General features: G+C 37.7%; 1 protein-coding gene across 1 annotated transcript in view; it reads left to right on the top strand.

Moving 5' to 3' along the window:
* Nucleotides 1-13379: 13379 nt before the first annotated feature.
* The window catches only part of Fancl (FA complementation group L), a 71228-nt gene continuing 62459 nt past the window's right edge, over nt 13380-22148 (top strand). The window contains exons 1-3 of the mRNA XM_034508799.2: nt 13380-13491; nt 20397-20455; nt 21968-22028. Of these exons, the coding sequence (XP_034364690.1) occupies nt 13396-13491; nt 20397-20455; nt 21968-22028 (216 nt within the window). The 5' untranslated portion in view covers nt 13380-13395. The remainder of the gene's footprint in view (nt 13492-20396; nt 20456-21967; nt 22029-22148) is intronic.

The following is a 22148-nucleotide window of genomic DNA, read 5'->3' as shown; positions in this document are numbered from 1 at the left end:
ACATATCTACTAAATTTGTTTGAATTTCTGAGGTGAATAAACTAGCCCCTACCCCACATCACCCATTACTTGGTTATGAAAAGCCAGCTTCACTTATGGAGAAACCACACTCATCTCTAGTAGGAAAAAATATTTATTGAAAATATAACATTATTTTGTTTTATTTCATTCTTTATAATTTTTAATTAAAACTTTAGATATGTCCTTATTTTTGAGATTTTCTTACATGTATACAGTAGAATATCATCTTATCTATTCCCATTTCCCTTCTATCTCCTCAAACATGGTTCCCTCTCAGCTTCATAGGTTTTTGTTGGTGTTGTTGTTTTGTTTGTTTTGATAACCCACCAAATCCAGTTAGTGCTGCCCTTATGTGCAAGTATTAGGACCATTCACTGGAATCTTAACAGTGACCACATCCTTCATAAATAATGATCTTCCCCTCAACCCCAAGGCTTGTCTGTTAGGGGTAGCATCCTGGGATCACCTCCCCCATCTATGTCAGGATTTGGACTGGCATGCTCTTATACAGATCTGGTGTATGTAAACACAGGTGCTGTGAGATCACTGTGGTAGTAGTCATGTACAGAAGGCATGCCTCCTCCTCTTCTGGCTCTAATATTCTTTCTCCCTTATACTCCTAGATGTTCTGAACCTTGGTGTGGAGAGCTTAATACAGATGTTCTGATTAGAGTCAAGCAGTCTCTATTCAGAGCACTGTGACTCATGAATCTCTCAATAGACTCTTGTCCATTGCCAAAGAAGCCTTTCTGGTAAAGGTTGATAGCAGCTCAGCTCTACAGGTTTGTGGGTTTCAGTATAAATGTTTAGAAGGCTGTATGACCACATGGCCATTTAGTAAGATGAAGACAGTGGTTCTACTGTAGAGTCTATGGCTTGCCAAGTTGAGGGTTCTTGACCAGAATTGTATGTGAGGCAGGAAATCCTAATTCAATTTCCCATTTTAATTTACACTTTGTTACTTATTGTTTAGTTATTTGGTTCATTTGTCTCATTTGAATATGCTTTTATGACTTCTTTGTCTATACCTTTGTACCTTCTTTAGAATATTCTTTGTATTATTTCTCTTACCTATAATTCATATACTTTTCTTCTCATTAGTATTTCCACTATCCCTTTTTTCCAACCCCCTCATTCTGCTCTTTAATAATTTTTGGACTCTGAGCATAAAAATAAAAACAACTATAATTTACATTTTTCTAAGTCAATACACTACTAACACTTGTTTCTGAAGTTTATCAGTGACACAAGTGAAGTCTACAAATGTCTTCTACTTCAGGTTAAGACTGGGAAAACTATGATATCACTATCTCTACTACCTCTATGATTTTAGTAGGCTTTCCCCTAACTAGTAGTGGGAATAAGAAATCAAATGAAGACAGCTTACCAGAAAGATTTACATAAAGCTAAAATTAAAATAAGCAGATTTGGAAAAAAGAAAAGAAAACAAGACCAATCTGGAGGACACATCCCTTTTCAGCAGACACTTAGAGAGATGAAGATTTTTCATCACCAACCTTAAAAGTCAGTGTTAGTTTGAGTTTCTGTTGTGAAGAGACACCATGTCCATGGCAACTCTTACAAAGGAAAACATTTAGTTGGGGCTGGCTTACAACTTTCATAATTTTAGTCCATTTTTGTCATTGCAGGAAACATTGCACTATCCAGGCAGAACTGATTACTGGAGAGAAGCTGAGCGTTCTACATCTTGATCAGCAGGCAGCAGAAGAAGACAGAGCCATACAAGCCAACTTGAGCTTATAAGACCTCAAAACTCACCCCCAGTGACACACGTCCTCTTAAGGCCACACTCCCTAATAGTGTCTCTCCCTATAGGCTGAGAATTCACATACATGAGTCTATGGGGCCATTCCTATTCAAACCACCACAGCCAGAAAAGCATAAAAGTATGTAGTTTAGGCCTTGAAAATAAGTTAACTGTCAACCCAGATCACCATGCCTAGAAGTTATCCTTTTAAATTGATGGGAAAAAAGATAAAAGCTTTCAAAACAAGGATAAACTAAGCTATCATATGACAGCAAAACAAAGAGTGCAAACACAAGCAAACAAAACTCCAAAATTGACAGGGATGCTATTCCCAGCAGAAGATGAAGTACTGTGGTATATTCACGAGCACACAGGAAAGAATAAGTCTCATCAGTGGAAAAGACCAGAAAAAAAAGCTAGGACAGAATGAATGGCTGAAAGACCAATTTAGATTAACACATTTTTTTTTTTTACAGTATTGACAATTACTACTCAAATTTAATGAATTAGTTGAAGATTAACCAATTACAGTCAAAGCTAAGACTATTCTTAGGAAGGGGATCACCTACCTGGTGTTATCTTCTGGTGAACTCATTTGGTTTGCCAATGTAGCTATTTAATTTTTGTACTATTCTGTATGAATACAGGACTCTAGAAGAAGATGCATTTTGCAATGTGTCTTCTACCAAATTATGCACACTAAAATAGATGTATATTTTTGGAAACTCAAACAAATTTTAAATATAGAAAGGAACTTTTACATAATTATAATTTACATGAGGCAGTATTGCTTCTTATGCTATATATAAGTAAATATATATGATATACATATTAACATATATCCTTATTCATTAGAATGAATGTCATCTAAAGAGACCTAAAACTTCTATGATGTCATCTTTTGTACTTTGCATGTCCAATCCATAGATCGGGTCCAAGCTACCATCTTGTAATGCTGACTCCATCATGTCCTTTACGTTTCACACTCTTTTCCTTTCGGCCAACTATAAGATATCAAGACAAAAGACTAAAATGAATCCTGATCAAGTGGATATAACCATTTCCATACCAAAACTACTAAGGTTTTGATGAATGCTTTCAATGTCATTTTCACTTAGAATAGGTACATAGGATATTATCACTTTTAAAGAGCTATAGTTCACATGTATGGAAAGTGACTTTAATATTGAAATGACAATTTAGAATAATTCTGGGATGGTGTGTGACTATAAAGGAGATCACCTACATCTGGGTTTGTGAGGCTTGTATGTTCACCTTAAATATTTTAGAAATTCCCTATCATGCAAGTCTGGAAGTCTTCTGTAAGAACACCTTTCAACAGGTCTTTACTAACCTCCTCTCATTCTGCATACGAGCTTCACATTTAGCTGCAGTAAGTTTTCATAATTTTACAGCATCATTTCTTGAAGGGATTTATTGTCTAATTGAAAATGCACACAATTAAGCCATCCTTTCCATTGTTAGGAAAATACTAATAACACTCACCAATGACATTCTAGTTATAGTTCACAAAAACATTCTTTAGAAACTGCTAATTGGTGTATATAAAGTACTAAACTATCTATAAATGAAAAGAGGGTATATAAGTGACTTTAAAATAATTATCATTCACATAATACACACTTACATGTAATTATTCTTTCAAACCCATTCATTCCTTACAGAATTATTTTTAGAATTGCAAAGAAACCTAGGGATCATAAAGTGACTTAGATGATGTGATCATTTATAAGATTAACCTATTACAGAAAAATGTTCCCAGGGAAACAAAAAGACAAAATGAGCTAAAGAAAAGGAAACAAAGGATTTTACACAAGTAAAATCCATTCAGCATCATCATACTAAGTTAAATGAAGCAGGGGCTGGAGAGATGAATGGTTCAGTGGCCAAGAGCACTGGCTGCACTTCCAGAGGACCTGGGTTCAATTCCCAGAACCCACATGGCAGCTCACAACTGCCTGTAACTCAAGTTTCAGGGGATCTGACACCTCCATATAAGAAGGCAAAGCACCAATACCCATGAAGAATGAATTTTAAAAAGACAAATGAAATTTTAAATGACAGTGTAGCCTTAGCTTAACTCCCAGATTGGCAGAATTGAAAAAGTTTAGTTTATCAACTGAATCATAGTTAATCATAAATTGTGGGAGAATGAGGTGGTGTAAATTATCAACATATAATCTGGTGAAATTTATCAAAATTGTAATTTAATATATACTTGAGTAAAATTGCAGAATTATACATTAATAATATAAACTTGACATTGTTTAACATAGTATGAATTATGCTTTAATTTTTAAAAGTAGAAAAAGTTAATAAAATATCGTTAGATTAAATTCTATATTTCTTTAGAGGGCTGGATATTATTTACTGGTACACAAGCAACTCAATCTAATTTGTAAATAAGTATCTTAACTCAGCTTTTTTTACTTGGCATTCATACGTGCTTCATTGACTCAACAAATCTCAATTCTGGCAGCATGTACATTTCTAAAAATCTTTGGTTATGCTTTATTTTTAAAATTAACATTACTGTTAAGTGACGTGTTTTACAACAAATGACCTGCAGTTATTGATATATAAGTTAACTATATAATCTTCCTTTTATCTCTTCAGTGTTGCTTTTTATATAAATATATTATATGTGCAAATATCACGTGCAAGTAGTTGGGTTAGTGGCTTTTAGACATCTAGTCACATTGCTGTAACTAAGCCATCTGTAGCTTATTAATCAGTTGATTGTCTCTATTTCCATAAACTGTTTTGGATTATTTGAAGGGGATGATTCTTGTTCAAAAGAAGGTAACTTTTATATATTTACTGAATATAAATAAATTGCTTTTTATTGTTTTGCATATTACACATGGCTATCAGAAGTAGGATTGCATCTTTTTCTCCACCAACTTGCTAATACTGTTTTTTTTATAGTGAAGATTTTGAAGAATATTAAGACAGTTGTTGTTTTGTCTTCACAAAGATACTCAGAATGTTTTTTTTGAAAAGAACAAAATATAATGAAATTATTTTAGAATAGGGAAACAAATTTTAATTTTTTGTTCAGCTAGCTATCAAAGTTTTATAAAAGTCAGCTAGTTTCTCGTTATAGACTATACTTTACTTCTCATAATTTATCTACAGAGGAAAAGAAACATCACTAATAAAAACCAAGTTATATAAAGACCAACATAAGATACAAACAAATCTTACTTATGTTTCAGAATATTTGATTGTGCAAAGAAAACCTAATTATTAGAAAAATATAAAAGCTTAAATAGATATTGTGTTTGTCAGATGCAGTTAGGTGTGTCCTGAAGAATTGCAGTTTGGGTGGGTTCCTTAAAGCCTCCATAGATAAGAATGCTGAAGAATGGAAAATTCTTACCTATTTTAAGGCAGGTTGCTCTAGAGAAGTCCTGTGATCTTTATCACCTGAGTTGCACCACTGTTAAGGTGAAATGGTTTGGATTCTACTGAACTTGGCTTGATCCACACCAATGTGACAGAGTCATAGTTCAACCTGCCAAGACTGTAGGGTAGGAGCTAGAGACTTTTTTATCTATAAGTAATTGGACTTTTGATAAAGTGCTCTCTCTCTCTCTCTCTCTCTCTCTCTCTCTCTCTCTCTCTCTCTCTCTGTGTGTGTGTGTGTGTGTGTGTGTGTCTGTCTCTCTACTCTCCTCTCCCTCTTCCCTCCCTCTCTCTTCTCTCCCCTCCCTCTCTTCCCTCTTACTCTCTCTTTCTCTCAGCCCTTTCACTCCATCCCTCCCTGCGTCCTCCCTGACTCTCTCCCTTCCTCCCTACTCTCTCTTCTCTCCTTCCCTCTTCCTCTCTCTTTCTCTCAGCTCTCTTTCATCTTTTCTTCTTCTCTCCCTCCCTCCCTCCCTCCCTCCCTCCCTCCCTCCCTCCCTCCCTCCCTTCCTCCCTCCCTCCCTCACCCCTTCTGTCTCAGCTAGCAGGTTTTTACCCCAGTTTACACTTCTTTATTGGTATAAATATTAGATAATTTAAGTGATTACATACTTATTTTTCATGTTGAAAATATACTTACTTTATTCATAGAATATTTCATCACTGAATATGAAGATAACCTTTTCCCCAGATGAAAAATGAGTCATTTTAAATTATATTGTGTTGTTGTTCTTGTTCTTCTTCTCCTCCTCCTCCTCCTCCTTTTCTTCTTCTTCTCCTTCTCCTCCTCCTCCTCCTCCTTCTCCTTTTCTTCTTCTTCTCCTTCTTCTTCTTCTCCTCCTTCTTCTCCTCCTCCTCCTCATTATTATTATTATTATTATTATTATTATTATTATTATTATTGTGATTAGCATTTACTTTTTTTCAATCAAGGTCTTGGCATGTAGCCCAGGCTGGCCTTGAGCTCTCCATCTTGTTTCTGCAGACCTTAAGTGCTGGGATTGTAGGTGTGCCATAATGCTCACCTTAAAACTGTTTCTTTATTGCTCTCTATGATATCATACACTGATCTAGTGACTAATCCTTAAAGGGTTTTTGATGCCATTTTTTCTCTCCCCTCCCCCCTTCCTCCCATCCTTCCTATTTTTGTTGTATATTGTGTTGTAGTTTTTTATTTGTTTGTTTTGCTGCTGCTGCTGTTGTTTTGTGTGTGTTTAGATTGAACTCAGGGCTTGTTCAAGTTAAATTAGTACCATTGGTTTATAGCTGCAAATTCCCCAAGCATATGTAGAGTACAGCAGGAATCATTACTATAGACCTGTGGAGGGTTCACACTCACTATCCAGAAATCACCAGGCAGTAGAGTCTTCTCTAAGAGTTTTGGTCTGGTGTGATAGAATAACAGAGAGTCACCAGCCAAATTCTGGTGAAATGCAAGTGTGATAGCTTATTTCTTATGAGCATGCTGTTTCAAAAGTTAAAACTTGAAAATAAACATCAAAATTGTTCACTACACTACAATTTATGAGCTGCTTTTAAATTTCTGAATAGAAAAGAAGCAAGAACAAAGTGCTGTTTTGAATTAATCAGTGTTTTGCAATAAGGAAATCTAAAGACTAATGATTACAGGATCCAAACACCCTGTAACTGTCAACAGTTTCCCCCTCTGTGTAGCCTACCACACTGTAACTCACACTGTAATCTTGAATAGCTTCCCCCCCTTTTTTATGACAGTGTCATGCTTAGTGAGATATTATAGTTTTGCTTTTCCAGTCTTCTAAGACCCTTAAATGGTTCCATTGAGTCTTAATTTTGGTATCTCCTGCATTTCTGCCTTCAGTTCTCTTCTCATCAGACTTGAACAATCTCTCTAGTTAATAATCCCACTAAAGTCACTGCAGGTGTCCTGTCTTCTTCCACTGATGGCAATTGAATACTAACACTTCTAGGACAAAGTGAATTATTAATGTCATATACTGGGGTTATCAGGTGATGACTGGAGGATATAAAGACTGGCCATTTTTTAAATTATTTGAAAAGGCCTTGCTCAGCTGTTGGATGGTGGGCCTTTGTATACCATTTAGGGTTAGCTACTGAGCTGGAGGCTTCCCTGGGTGGGCTGCTGAGAATGGCTCAGGACATTTTCTGTGGGCATCTCAGAATTAGAGGAGATGTGAGGAAACAAATTCTAACTGAATTTGCCATCTATTTGATTCTTCTCCTCTATGGTAAAGACGTCAGTAAGTAACCAATGAAGTACCAGAAAATATACTAAGTGATTGAGCATAGCAAGAACTAAGATGATGTCTACACACACACACACACACACACACACACACACACACACACACACACACACAAAACATACACAGAGGGGGGAGGGAGTGAGAGAGAGGAGGGAGAAAGAGAATGAGATGGGGTTCTTCCTATTCAAATCACAAATACACAATTCTAGTTAAATTTTTCATTCATCGCAATGCTTTTTGTAAGTTTTTTAAGTTACAACATTCAGTTTTTCAGAACTACAATGTTTAAAGAATTGGAGTGGATAGTTATGTAGTTTGTAAAAGATACCCCCAAAGTTAAATCTTACTTATGGGGATAGAAGTAGTTCCTTTGTTTTCTGATGTTCAAATATCCTAAGTATTCTCAGTAGTTCATTTTTACTGTGCTTCTTGTAAACAATAGCTTATAACAATGAACTGAAGATGGCGTCAATTCCCAGTCTAGAACATCTCAGCCTAGTGGTTAGACCACTGAATGAGTAAGTCTTTATGTAATATTCTTGTTTTGATAGCAGATAGATGTCTTAGCTTACTGGATTTATTTTTTGGGAAATGCTCATTTAGACATTTATTCACCATGAAAATAACAAGACTATTTCTTTTTAAAATGAGCTAGTATTCATCAATACATTTTTGTGAAATTCCTATTAATTTCATAATGAGATTTCAGAGGTAAGGAGTCAATGACTGCAGTAAGTATGACAAAGATTATAGGGAAAAGACTAGTTTCTTGAGGGCAACCCTCCACTGGATATCATGAATATCATATGTAGAATTTAAGTCTTGATTCTAGGCTTTCTCTACATGGAAACAGAAAGGAATAAATCTCTTTGGCTCAGAAGCTACCCAAATTATGGTACTTTTGTGATAGCAGCCTGAAGTGAATAAGACATTTCACAAATGGTTAATGCTGAACCAGGGAGTATACTAAGTGGTCGAGCATATCAATAACTTCAGAAGACAAAAAAATTCCCATAAAAAGCAACTGAGAAGATTGTTAAAGGAATGTTAAAGTTTCCACATGAAAAGCATGGTGATGTGAAGTAGTGAAGTTTTGAAAATGGTAGGTCTTAGCAAAAAAAGGTATAAAGTACTTGATGAGGTTACACATTTTATTTATTTATTTATTTATTTAGTTTTTGACACTCCAGATTTTAATTTCCCCCCTTCTACACTTCAATTGTTCCACATTCCGTACCTCCACACTAATGCCCTGTCTCCAAGAGTCTGTTCCTACCCCCTACCCCCACCCCACCTGACCTTTAAACTACCTGGGGCCTCCAATCTCTTGAGGGTTAGGTGTATCAGCTCTGATTGAACACAGATCCAGCAGTCCTATGCTGTATATGTGTTGGGGGCCTCATATCAACGGGTGTGTGCTGCCTGGCTGGTGGTCCAGTGTTTGAGATATCTCAGGGTTCCAGATTAATTGAGATTACTGGTCCTCAGACAGGGTCGCCCTCCTTATCAGCTTCTTTCAGCTTTTCCTTTATTCAACCACAGGGGTCAGCAACTTTTGTCCATTGGTTGGGTGCAAATATCTGCATCTGACTCTTTCAGCTGTTTATTGGGTCTTCTGGAGGGCAGTCATGATAGGTCCCTTTCTGTGAGCACTCCATAGCCTTGGGAATAGTGTCAGGCCTCGGGACCTCCCTTGAGCTGGATTTCACCTTGGGCCTGTCGCTGGACCTTCTTTCCTCAGGCCCCTCTCCATTTCCATCCCTGCAGTTCTTTCAGACAGGAACAATTATGGGTTAGAGTTTTGACTGTGGGATGGCAACCCCCTCCCTCATTTGATGCCCTGTCTTCCTTCTGGAGGTGGGCTCTATAAGTTCCCTCTCCCTACTGTCAGGCATTTCATCTAAGGTCTCTCTCTTTGAGTCCTGAGAGTCTCTCACCTCCCAGGTCTTTGTTGCATTCTGAAGGGTATCACCTACCTCATACCTCAGACGGTTGCCTGTTTCCATTCTTTCTGCTGGCCCTCAGGGCTTCAGTTCTTTTCTCTCACCCAATACCAGATCTGATTCCACTCTCCCCTGATCCCCACCCACTTTCCCTCCCATATCCCTCCCTCTCTCTCCACTTGTGATTGCTTTTTTCTTCCTCTCCAGTGGGACTGGGGGAGGTTACACATCTTAATCTTGTATGGTCCCACTGTTGAATACCCTTAACATTATGTCCATCACATAGTGCACAATGTAAACATTCTTAATAATGGAATTGCATGATTGAGGAGATGGTACTTCAGCATACATTAGAATCATCTGTGGGGTTGTTAAACACACCACAGGGACCCTATTACCAGAATTTGGGAATCTTTAGATTAGATCTAATCTTTAGATTAGATCTTTAGATTCAATGTGAGAAATATAGAAATATCTTTACTTCTCCTCTTCTGTCTGGAATTCATATAACAAACAAATTAGAGGCAGAACACTGGCAGACACTGCAGTTGCCTATGTGAGAAACTGGAAGTCCATTGCCACTTTAGCAAGTGGTTGCTGTCATGATGGCCCTGTGGGAGGAGAGGAGCTGGTGGCCAACCAAGGCTGGCAGTTCAAGTGGCCGTTAAGCTGAGTAAGAGGCAGCAGTAGTGATGGGGCAGTAGACAAAGAGACTCACTCTATCCACAGAGTTACTTTGGCAGACAAGTGCAAGACACCAGTATTTAAAGCACTGCTAAGAAATTCTCTTGAACTCCCTTGGATTGATTTGCATGAACCCCTTCATCATTTACATGGAGGGCAATGTCATTTCCAATACTCTACTGGGATGCTGTATGGATGCCTGATGAGCCATTTGGGCACTTATGGATGTTTCAGCTACTTTCAGAAGTTGCTCCAGAGTTTGGTCTATCCCACTGGATATCTTGCCAGTTTGGATTAGCTATTTACAAGTGCCAGGTCTATGGGACTGCTACCTACACATCTTGGATTTGATGGCCTTTATTGAGCTCCCTGAGAGAAGGGATTTTAATGGTGGAGGACTGCTTCTCTGAATCTAAGAAAGAACCACCTATTGCTGAAGGTTACAGGTCTCCTAATACCCTGTTTAAGTTCAGTGGCTCTTAAGTATATTCACTGTAAAAGTAATCACTTAGGTTGAACAACACTCAAATGTTCTTTCCCATTATTTCATGGTGAGGAGAAAGATCCTAGGTCAATATACATAGTACTACAAATAAGTAAAACTATAGCACAACTCTTGAGTGAAAATAAAGAAAACTTTGGTGTTTCCAGTACACAGCAAAACAAACAAACAAACAAAAAGTAGACCATAGTAGCATCTTTTTTCAATAAGTTAAACAGTGAAAAACAGCCTTTAAAATGTTGTACAGGTTTCCCACAGAAAACTTGTTTTCTTTTGCATTTCACTTCTATTCAGCATGAGCTGAAACAAAAATTCTATTGCAGACACTTTAGGAAGATGTGAGAAATTAATGCTAGGTTAAAATTATACATGATGAAAATTCAGAAAAAAGAGTAAAGACAAATTAACAAAAGCATATAAATTTATTTAATACAATTTACATGGCATAAAAACCAAACAAGCTCAGATTCAAAGCAATATAAAAACCTAGTTTTTTAAAAAATTAGACAGTATGACTATACTAAGGAGGTATGATCTAATGTTTACAAACTGGGGCAATTTTAGGAATTCATATGTAGCTTCTTCTGCATGTCCCTGCTTCTTCAGAGTCAGGGAGAGTTCTTTATTCCAGGCATAGAGAAGGCAATCTGAAGTATTTCAGGAGCTGCCCTGGGGGGCCAGAGGTGATTGGATTGATCTATGTTTTGTTGTTTATTCAAATGTCAAGGTGGTGTGTCCTGAATCCATCAGTGTCAATCTTCTGTTTCCTTAATTGTAGGGTAAAAAGTCCTAGCTCACTTCCAGGTTTTGAAAACCTACCAATTCCTTAGCTTGAAAACCCACCATTTCCTGAGCTAATCCAAAACTCAAACTTGAAATCCCACCAATCCCCACCCTGGAAAACTCCCAAAGAATCCCTATGTAAAGCCTGTTTCTAACTTAGTTCTTTGCTGCTTCTTTCCCAAGCAGATATGGCCACTCTCCTGCATTTTTTCTAATAAACTTCTTGTGTGAGGTTTGTTGTATTGTGATATTCTTTGGCTCCAGATTTCCAGGATACCTTTCCCTCAGAGTTATAACACTTGCATTAGGGAAACCTTTGTCCTCAGAGCTGTAATACTTGTATAAAGTTGTGTAAGTTTTTTTAGTACGGACACTATGCCAATCTGAGTTACATTTTGAGAAAGTCTTATCACAGTGGTTTGTATGACTCTTGGGAAGCCTTAGCTTACCAGAGACCCACTGAGTGAACGACTTGGAGACATAAACTGATGCAAAAAGCAAGAGGAATTTTAATGATCCAATGAATTAGGGCCATACTACACCAAAGGTGGAGTAGTGACCCCAGGTAGCCCATTTGGTCAGTTTTCATACAGTTTAAGGGTTGGACTAGAGAAACAGTGACTAGGCACAATATGATTGGCAGAACAGTGTGACTTTAAAATTGATTGGTCTTTGGAGAATGAGATGGCAAGAACCTCCCTTGTCTGTAAGTGGTTAAGGGTTGGTCCTGTGGAATGTGCTCTGGGCCTTCCCCACCTGCAGGTGGGTTCCCTTCCATGTGGTCTGAGGAATGTTAATCAGCCTCTTCCTTCCTCCTCTGAATGTTAATCCAGCAAGTGTCTTCTGACTAAGGAATGTTAATTAGCCTCTCCCATGGGGGCTGGAGGGAACAAGTGTTCCAAAGTTCCTCTTCAGGTTCTCAACCTGTTGGTTGTGACTTCTTTGGCAAACCTCTCCAAAAACACTTACGTTATGATTCATAACAGTAGGGAAATTACAGTTACAAAGTAGCAACAAAATTATTTTATGGTTGAGGGTCACCACAACATGAGGAACTGCAGTAAAGGGTAGTAGCATTAGGAAGGTTGAGAACCACTGTCTTAGTGTAACCTAACATAATAGGCACAGCATTCCTGTGTTCTCTAAGCATCCAGAATTTTGTGACAAATTCTGCCAAGCTATTAATCTTTTAAGATCCAATCTACAATGGGGATAGTAAGAATAGGAAGGAAGAATATCTTGTTTATCTTTGCACAATCTTTGGCATATTACAGTGATCTTAAAAATAAAATTAAAAGCATCTTATTGTAATACTAAATTATCATATGATAACTATTAACAAGTTTCTTAAATCTATACTTAGTAATGAGATTGAATGAGTAACTATCCCTAAGTTAGCAGAATGCATAGGAAAGTTTGTCAGAGAAAACTCAGCAAGTCTGTCAATCCCGTTCATGTTTTTACTGGTTTTGGGAGTGTACTACCTCAGGAATAAATTAAATCTTTCTCAATTTACATGGGCTTCTTTTAAATATATCTAATTAAACAGGGCACAACACTGAATCAGCACACAATATACACGATATATTGAATGTACAGTTTATTTACATATGCACGTGGCTGAAGGGCATACTGGGAGTATACAGGAGACCTAGTCCAGAGCAAACACAAGAACAGGAGAGGTGATGACCAGGCTCAGGGTAAAGACAGCATGGTATGGGCACACTGTAAAACCTCTGTCTGGGGAGGAAAGTCAGCTTTGGAGATGCATCAGTCTTCAATAAAATCAACAAGAGGATTTTGTTGGTTTTATTTTTGGCAGTCAAGGTCTGAATAATCCTGGTCAGTCAGAGCTATGGACTTGAGAGTGATCTTCCTTCCCCTGCTTCTAAGGAGACGCGTTGTAGAGTCAGGGCAGCGGTCCCCACCACTGCTGGGATCTCCAGACTTCCCGCCGCAGCGGGTTTCCGCCCCGTCCCTCAGTAGACTGCGCATGTGCGGCGGCCATTCCTGCGCGCCATGGCTGACACAGAAGCAAACCTGTTGCGCCATTTCCCGCTGCTGCTTCCTCAGAACCGGGAGAAAACTGTATATGAGGGATTCATTTCGGCTCAGGTACCCTGCGGGGTCGTTCTGAGGCGCGAGAGCCTGTCACTCGTGGCACAGCCTGACCGCGGCGTCTCTGGCTGGCTCGGCGAGCGTAGCAGAGACTGGAGAAGGAGCGCCGATGCTCTGCGCATGCGCGGTCGCTGGGTGGCGACGCCAACGACACAGGGAGGGCGGGGCGGCTCGCCCGTGCCAGGCTGGTGGTGGAAGAGGGAGGTGCAGTTCTGTAGAGCTTAACTAGAGTTCTACACGCAGGACAGCGACGTGTTACTACACTCACGATTTTGAAATTTACAAAGCACTCAGGGTCCGCTAGTAAGCGGAACCTAAACAAACAGAAAAATTCAAAACGCATCATTTTATAGTTGAATCAAATCCTGGGAAATTTAGAGATGCTAAGAAACTACTTTGACTATGACAGCATCAAGTTACCCCTGAAACTCTGGCTGTTTACAAAGAAAATCTCACCCCAGCCCCCATGATACAACAAATTACCTTAATTTAAGATTTCGACTATGGACTTTTAATCTGAATCTTAAACTCAGCTTTGTGTAACTTGCCCTTTAGTGGCAGGAGTCATTCATTTCCATGTGTGTTGCAGCAACAATCTTAGAATACTGAGCAGTTATGAAATTTTCTTCATAGTAAAACTTGTCGCTAAGCATTATGGAAGTTAAGAAAATGCTATGTGGTGAATATACACACAAGGATGCATGGACTTCCTTAGGGGTTTTCAAACCATGTGAGCCTTCAAAAAAAATGTCTGAAATTTATTACCATAGAAGGAAACAAGTTAGCCACCTCTTCTTGCTTAACTGTTGAAATATCTAGTTAAAATGTTTTTCACTTTTACAGAAACATTCAGAAAAGTTCAAGTGTGTGTATATGTGTGTGTATTTGTGCGCCAGCACGTGCATATCTGTCTTTTCTGGGGATTGAACCTGCAACCATTCACATGCCAGGCAAGTGTTATACAGGCCAGACAGAAGCAAGTGTTTTAGATCACTTGCCTGTATCTCCAAATGGCCCTTTAGAAATCAATTTTAGCCATCAAATTAGACTGGAAACAAATTAGCCTTTGATGTAGGTAATTTCTAATTTTTTCTAATTTTTTATTTCTTAAGTCTTAAGCACTGTCTAAAAGCTAGCCAGCACAACTGATTTTATCCCGAGTGTGATTGTGGTTAATCCTGTGCTCATTCTTTCCTGACCCCTTGAGATTAAATCATAGACACATTTCTTGCTGCTTCATCTCTAAATAATTTAGCACTCACCACCCAAACCTAATCTCAGTACAGTTGCTACAAGTGCTATCTGATGTAAATTTTCATGGAGTATTTAATTATCTTATCTCTTTATTTTGGAGCAGTTTTTAGTCTGTGTTTTTGTTAACTTGAAATTTATTTTTAAGAGTTTAGCTTATTAGGCTTGATATTTTCTCACCATTAAATCCTGGTAATGTATTTGGGTAGGGGTACCCAGAAACCATGCTGTGTTCCCCTCAAGGCACATAAAGTCAGCTACTCCCAGTGTTGATATTCATAATGCCAGTTACCAGGTTAGTGTGACTTCTGCCAGTTTTTCTTTTGAAATTAACAAGTACTTTTCGGTGAGGTTCTTTCACCTACATACTGCAGCTTTCATTTATTTATTTATTTATTTATTTATTTATTTATTTATTTATGTTCCTTTTTCCCATTTATTTATTTATTTATTTATCCACTTTACATCCTGATCACTCTTCCCCATACTCCCCTCATGTAGCTCCTCCCCTATCCTCCCTTCTCATCTCCTCTGAAGAGGAGCAGCCTCCTTCTCTGGGACCAACATAGCAGGCACCTGAAGCCATTGTAGGACTAGACACATCTTATCTCACTGAGGCCAGACAAGGCAGCTCAATTAGGAGAACAGGATTCACAGGCTGGCAACAGAGTCAGGGACAGCCCTCATTCCAGTTGTTGGGGGACTCACATGAAGACCAATCTGTACTTTGTTACATATTTGTGTATGGGGGCCATACACATTGGTTGATGGTTCAGTCTCTGGGAGCCCCCAAGGGTCCAGGTTAGTTGAGTCTGTTGATATTCTTGTGGAGACTTGAGTCCCTGTCCCCTCCAAGTCTCTCAGTCCTTCCCCCAACTCTTTCACAAGACTCCCAAGTTTCATATGATCTTTGTATATTGTAGCTTTTCAATACTAAACTCTTGGTTTAAATAGCTAAATAATAGTGATTGGTGCCAAATCTTTCAAGCCTTTTCTAACACTATGGTGCCTTTCTATCTATGAATTGTCACTTTGTTGTAAGGAATAGCTGTCCCATTTTCTTTTGACATGTGATAGTGAGTATTGCTTCCTTTATTTTGTTTGCACTGTCCCAAATCAACCAGTGACAGCATTCTCTATTATTAGGCCCTTTTGTCTTGAGTGAGCTTTGGTAGTTTGTGTAAGGGAATTAGTTTCATCTAAGTTTCTGAATATATTGGCTTACAAAGTTATTTATGATATTCTCTCTTTCTGTCTTTCTTGTGTAGGGTGTGTATGTGTGTGGTATGTGTATGTGTTGTCTGTGTGGTATGTGTGAGTGTGTTGTGTGTGTATTGTATGTATGTATGGTGTGTGTGTGGTCTCTCTCTCTCTCTCTCTCTCTCTCTCTCTCTCTCTCTCTCTCTCTCTCTCTCTCTCTCTCTGTGTGTGTGTGTGTGTGTAGGAGTCCAGAGGTTTACATTGGATGTTTGCCTCAATAACTTTTCACATTACTTATTAAGGTAGGCTCTCTTGCTGAATATAGACTTGACAATTCTATGTAATCTCGTCAGCCATCTTGTCCCTGAGATGCTTTAATTTTGCCTGCCCAGAATTGAGCTTTTATTTAGTGCCTCAGCTCCCACCTTCAGTCGTTAGGTTTGCAGGGCAAGTGCTTTATCTATGGAGATATCTCCCCAGCTCCTGTTGGCCTTGCAGTTAATTTCCTTTGGGTCTGTGATGATGCTTCTTGTACTGGCTGGCTACCTCTTGCTGCTTCACTTTTCTAAGCCTTGAAACAACAAAGTAATTATTTGTTTCCCCAAATCATGAATTTGGGAGCATCTTGGTTGGTGAAAACTGATCAGGTTCTCTCATGAACTTCCAATAAAGATCCTTGCAAGGACTTTAACTATCTAAATGTTAAATAGTGGTAGAGACTTTGCTTTCAAGATTCCCCACACAGATACTGTTCAGAGGCTTCAGTTTGTGGTCTTATAATGTGCATGACTACCTTCATAAGATGGCAGCAAGTTTCCCTTGGATTCTGTAATACATGCTGTTTTTATATTGTCTCTCTTGATTTATCTCCCCATTATGGGCTGTATTTTTCTTCTTTGAATGTCAAATACACATTGTTAGGATACCCACTATGAATGTTTTTTTGTTGTAAGTGGTAGTTAAGTTACTTGAGGAGAGTTCAACTGTTTTAAGGTTTCCCTTTATGTTTGTTAAACATGAGCAGAGCTTAATTTAGCTGTACTAGTGAAACAATACTTTTCTGGTGCTGTATTTAATGATTTTTATATTCCAAGAAGTTCTACTTTGGCTGGTTGGACTATACCAGGATTGAGTGAGCTGAATGACTTCTTTGTAGACTAAACCTGGGAGTTAGTTTTGTGGTAGAATGAGTTTTACTGTGTGTAAAGCCATAGGTTCATTCCTCAGCTTTCTCCTTCCAAAACAAGACTGTTTTGCATAATCTATGTTTCCCAACTTTCGGTATTTTCCTTAAAAACCTCATTTATTTTTCATTATTTAAAAAAATTACATAATTGTATGTGTGTATGTGCACTCGAGTGTATGAGGGGGGGTACATGCAACTAAAGCATGTAATCTAGAGGTCAGAGGGTAAGAGGAAGATGAGCCACTCCTTCTACCATGAGACAGAGATTGAACTCCCTCGGCTTGATGGCAAGTCCTCTTACCCACTGAAGCATCTCTCTGGCCTCTTCTCCTTATTTATAAATTCTAATATTTCTTATTCAGACTGGATTGTCATGAGTAGTTTTTCTCATGTCCATTTTCCTGTGGGAACTTCCAGAATAGTAAAGTTAGACTATGATTGTAAGTATCCTTTTTACTATCTCCTCATTTCAGGGTCTCCTATTGCATGGGTATTGGACTTATCTCTGGCACTTTCTATTTCAACCACATTGTTTTCATGGTCATTTGGCATTTTTCTTGCTATTTCAACAGTTATGAAATTTTGTTTAACTCCATTCTTCCTTGGCATGCTTAAACTTACTCTTTCATCTTAATGTCATTTTGATTTCCTTAATATTTTTTTTTTTCTGGTCTTAGCTTCTTTCAGTTTCTGGTCTTGGTTTTTAGTCATTTCAGTCTTGAAATGTTCATTTCCTGATTCTGTAGTCCGTATATAGCTGTTGTGTGTTTCTGGGTTCTGCTCTCCTGGGCTCCAGTGTTAACCCTTTGCTTCTCATGCTCTGTGTTTGTGTCACATTTCCTTTGGACTGGGGCCACAGATCTTTGGGTGTGTGAGTGTTTTGTTGTTTGCAATAGTTTGTGAAATTTCTGATTCAAGAATACCCTCTTCTGTTGGTAAAGGAAAATGCAGTTTATGTAATGATTTATTTGGGGGAGGGTTTGAGGCGGTAATTATACATGGTAGGTTCTTATTCCTGTAATAAAAGCTTCAGTTTCCCATGGTTATTATTTTCTTATATGCAGTTTCCAGAGAGTGTTTCTGCCCAATCTTTTGCTGCTCTGAAATGTTTTCAGATATCTCTTTGACTCTTTCTTTTTGCCTTTTTAAAAAATAGTATCTCACTATGAGGTCCGGGAAAGCCTCCAACTCAGCATTGCCCTGTATGATCTTTCTGAGTGCTAAGAGTGATGGCCATGGCCACCAGCAGCCTCTCCTTGTGGTTCATATTAGATCTTCTCCTTATTGTCACTGCTTGGTTCTCCTACAAGTCTTTGTTAGTCTTTTTGTATGTATTCTTTCTTCAGTGATTTTTAAAAATAACACTTTTAACTTTCACTGCTCTTGGAACCTAGAATGAGCTGTACTCAAAAGTGATTTTTATCCCTGTTACAATTAATTACAGATTTATTGTATTCTCTGACTTCTGGTTACAGATATAGTATTTTTTTTGGTCATTTTATTTGCTTATATTATTAATCACTAATTTTCGGAGGAGTATATGTCAGGACATTCAGATTTAGAAACTGTTAGTACTTTTGTTATCTGGAAACTGGAAAAATCTGCTTTCTGAGAGAGTAATACTGTTGAAATGTTTTAACTACAGAAATGGTTATTTTGTATATTTTCTTGGAATAATTAAGTATTGGCCCATTTATGACACTTGGCCTTTTACAGTGACTGAATTTCCCCAAAATGGAACTTTGCATTTATTCTTTGCTGTTTTCATGTACATGGTGAATTTTCTACCGTTTGTACACCTGTTTGTGGGGTGTCTATAAAGTTAGGCTAAAGTTACTACATAATACCTTTTAGTACTTTAATGAAATAGTGAATTATTGTTATTTGACCTTTTGAAAAGGTCAGTAGTACATTTTGTTTCATTTTTTTAAAGGACATTTAAATGTAATGAAAGTCAGAAATGTGATATTACCATGAAAGTAAAGGTTATGGGGTGCATTTAATTGTGTTCCTCTGGTTTGGAATCTGCTTTGAGGGAGTCTGCTAAAATTCCACACAGTAATTGTTTTTCAAGAATTTTATTACTCTTTTCATTTTATATTGTTGGAGTAAAAGATTACATTTCTGTTTGTCTTTTCCTGCTTATTTTTGCTCAGATTCTCATGTACCACAGCATTTAAGCTACAGAGTTTAGACTGTTTACTTATTCACTTTTGAAAGAAAGGGAAGCTGAGTGTGTTTCTAGAAAATACTTTTTCCTTAGACTCCTGAGTAAAATTTGTATAACTACCGAATATTTAGATTTAAAAATTAGTATATTACTTATTTATTAAGGGTTCACTATATGAAATTGTTATGGAGTGCATGGGGGAATATATATATGTGTGTGTGTATGTGCCTGCACACATACGCACACATGCAGGTGGACATTCCTGCTTCCGTGTGTGTGTGTGTGTGTATGTGTGTGTGTGTGTGTGTGTGTGTGTGTGCGTATATGTGCCTGCACACATATACGCACACACGCAGGTGGATATTCCTGCTTCCGTGTGTGTGTGTGTGTGTGTGTGTGTGTGTGTTTGTGTGTATGTGTGTGGTACGCACACATGTATGTGTGGGTGTGCATGCTCATGAACATGTAGGTTGCAGAGGACACTGGCTGTACTGCTCTATCATTCTTGGCTGTTTTGAGACATGGTCTCTTGGTCTTGGAGCTAGGCTGGAGGCTATCCCCCGCCTTTAGTGTACAGAGCTCTGGGTTGCGGGCTTTGTTTATGTGCACTGGGATTCTTCCTCACTATCGTAGAGCAAACGTGCTTACCTACTGAGACAGACATCTCTGCAGGCCTGAAAATTACTTGTTTTATCTAAAAACCTAGATTACATAACAATATATTTTCATTTTATTAAAATTTAGAAAGTTGTAAATTTGAAAGCTGAATATGCTTTTTGGTGAATTTATACTTTAAGAAATAAATTTCTTTATGTTTGCTAACACTTTCATAGTTTTTTTTTGTCTTCTTCTTTGAAAACCATGCTCCTATCTTAATGTTGTGTGATTTCCCAGTAGTTATAAAGTTTTCAATGTAGAACTTTGAATTATTACTTTTCCTCAAATGCACTGTATAATACACATATTTTGCATTTTTCAATTATGAAAAGTTTAGCTAAATTTGATATCCTTTATAAATATAGAAAAATATGTTTTTTATGACTTAACTTTTTAGCATTAAGTGAAAGAAGGAATTTGTACTTTTCTTTTTCACAGGGAAGTGACTTCCACCTCAGAATAGTGCTGCCTAAAGACCTGCAGCTCAGGAAGGCAAGGTGAGGTATTGTTTGCTTGTATACATGTGTTAGTGGCACAGGTGGCTAGAGACGCCATGATTCTCCTGGCTTCAGTTTTGCCTGAAGTGCTTATCAGCATAGTGCCAGTATCCCCAACACATTCTGATTCTTCCAAACCAATTTGTCTTTGTGAATCACAGCCCTGTGACTTTTCACAGTTAACACACTCTTTCTCTGCTTTTATTGGAAGCAGTAGCAACAATTGTGTACACTTCCCTAACAAGTTCAGATTTAAGGGGCAATGGAAATGGCTAGAAGACTTGACCCCCCCTACCCCACTTCTCAGCTTACCACTGATATTTACTGCATATATGTAATTTAGTAATTTGTCATGAACCATTCAGTTGCCTTGGTCCGGGTGTTCAGAGTAAAAGTGATGTGGGCAGGAACAGCTCATCAGAAGCTGTTGGTGTCACTACAGATCTATATAGAGTTAATGTGAGCTGGTGGCGATAGACTTACATTACCTGTATAATTAAAAATATCTGTTCAAGAGGAGCTGGTTAGTCAACAAAAGGATGGACTGGGTATTAGGACTATCCTGTACCTCACTGGTACAAATTGGCATAATTATGCTCTAATTGTATTTTGAGAGAAAAGTTTCATTTTAACAGGAAGGGTGATGTGTAGGAGGAGCTAGGGTAGGAGGAGTACTGAGAGGAAGAGAAGGAATAAGAAGAGGAGAAGAAGAAGGAGAGAAGAAGCTAGGTGATGAAAGAGAGAAAGAGGGGGGGAGACAGGGAGGCAGATATTCATGTATCTCCACCAGTCAAAGATAGTTGTTATATCTAGGTCGGTCAGTGGGTTACACCTCTGATTGAACAATTCCAAACTTATAAAGCCTATGATTAACATTTTTTTTTAAAAAAAATGTATAAATGCAAAAAGGAAAAGGGAGCATGGCATAGGGGTTTCCTAAGGGGGGTGGGGGGAATGGGGATAGGGGATGCCATCTGAAGGGTAAATAAAATATCAAAAAAAAAAAAAAAAAGATTCCCACTACTCAGTAAAGAATTGTTCTTGCTCCAAAAAAAAAAAGAAAAAAAAAAAAGAAAAAGAAAAAGTAAAATATAGATTTATAAAAAAATATCTGTTCAGTTATATTAATCTAGAGTTTTGAAGATATACTGTACCATAAGCTTTTTCAAGTGTAAATTTGATATATTATGATCCAAACTGTGTATTATGTCTGCCTATTGTGATAAAGAGTCTAGTTCAATGGAAGTTTTTATTTGGCTATGTTATAGTTTAACAAAGATGCATTAATAATCTGCTGCTTACTGATAGCAGATATTTTTGTTTGAAGTAAAATTTATACTGGCATTTTGAAGATGAGACTTTCAGCAGTTTGAGTAGGTAATGGTTTTATTTACTTATCAGAATTATGCTTATATGATTTTTTGATTGTATGTACATGTTTGTTAGCATTCAAAGACATTTTTTCCTTGCAATAGCAAACAATGCATAAACTATTTTCTGTTAAAATTTTAGATTACTGTGTAGCTGGCAGCTGAAAAATATACTTAATGAATACCATCAAGTAGTCCAACAGGTAAGTCTGTTAAAAATCTTACACTTCAAATGAGGATAGAGATTTCTAAGTTTATTCCTTAAAGCCCTGGTCTGTAAACAAGGGGTTTGTTAGTTGTTGAGTTTTATAAGTTTCGAGAGC

This window comes from Arvicanthis niloticus, chromosome 7 (genome assembly GCF_011762505.2).
Source record: "Arvicanthis niloticus isolate mArvNil1 chromosome 7, mArvNil1.pat.X, whole genome shotgun sequence".
Classification (NCBI taxonomy): domain Eukaryota; kingdom Metazoa; phylum Chordata; class Mammalia; order Rodentia; family Muridae; genus Arvicanthis; species Arvicanthis niloticus.
Note: the sequence above shows the minus strand (reverse complement) of the source record. Positions and strands in the feature narration are given on the sequence as shown.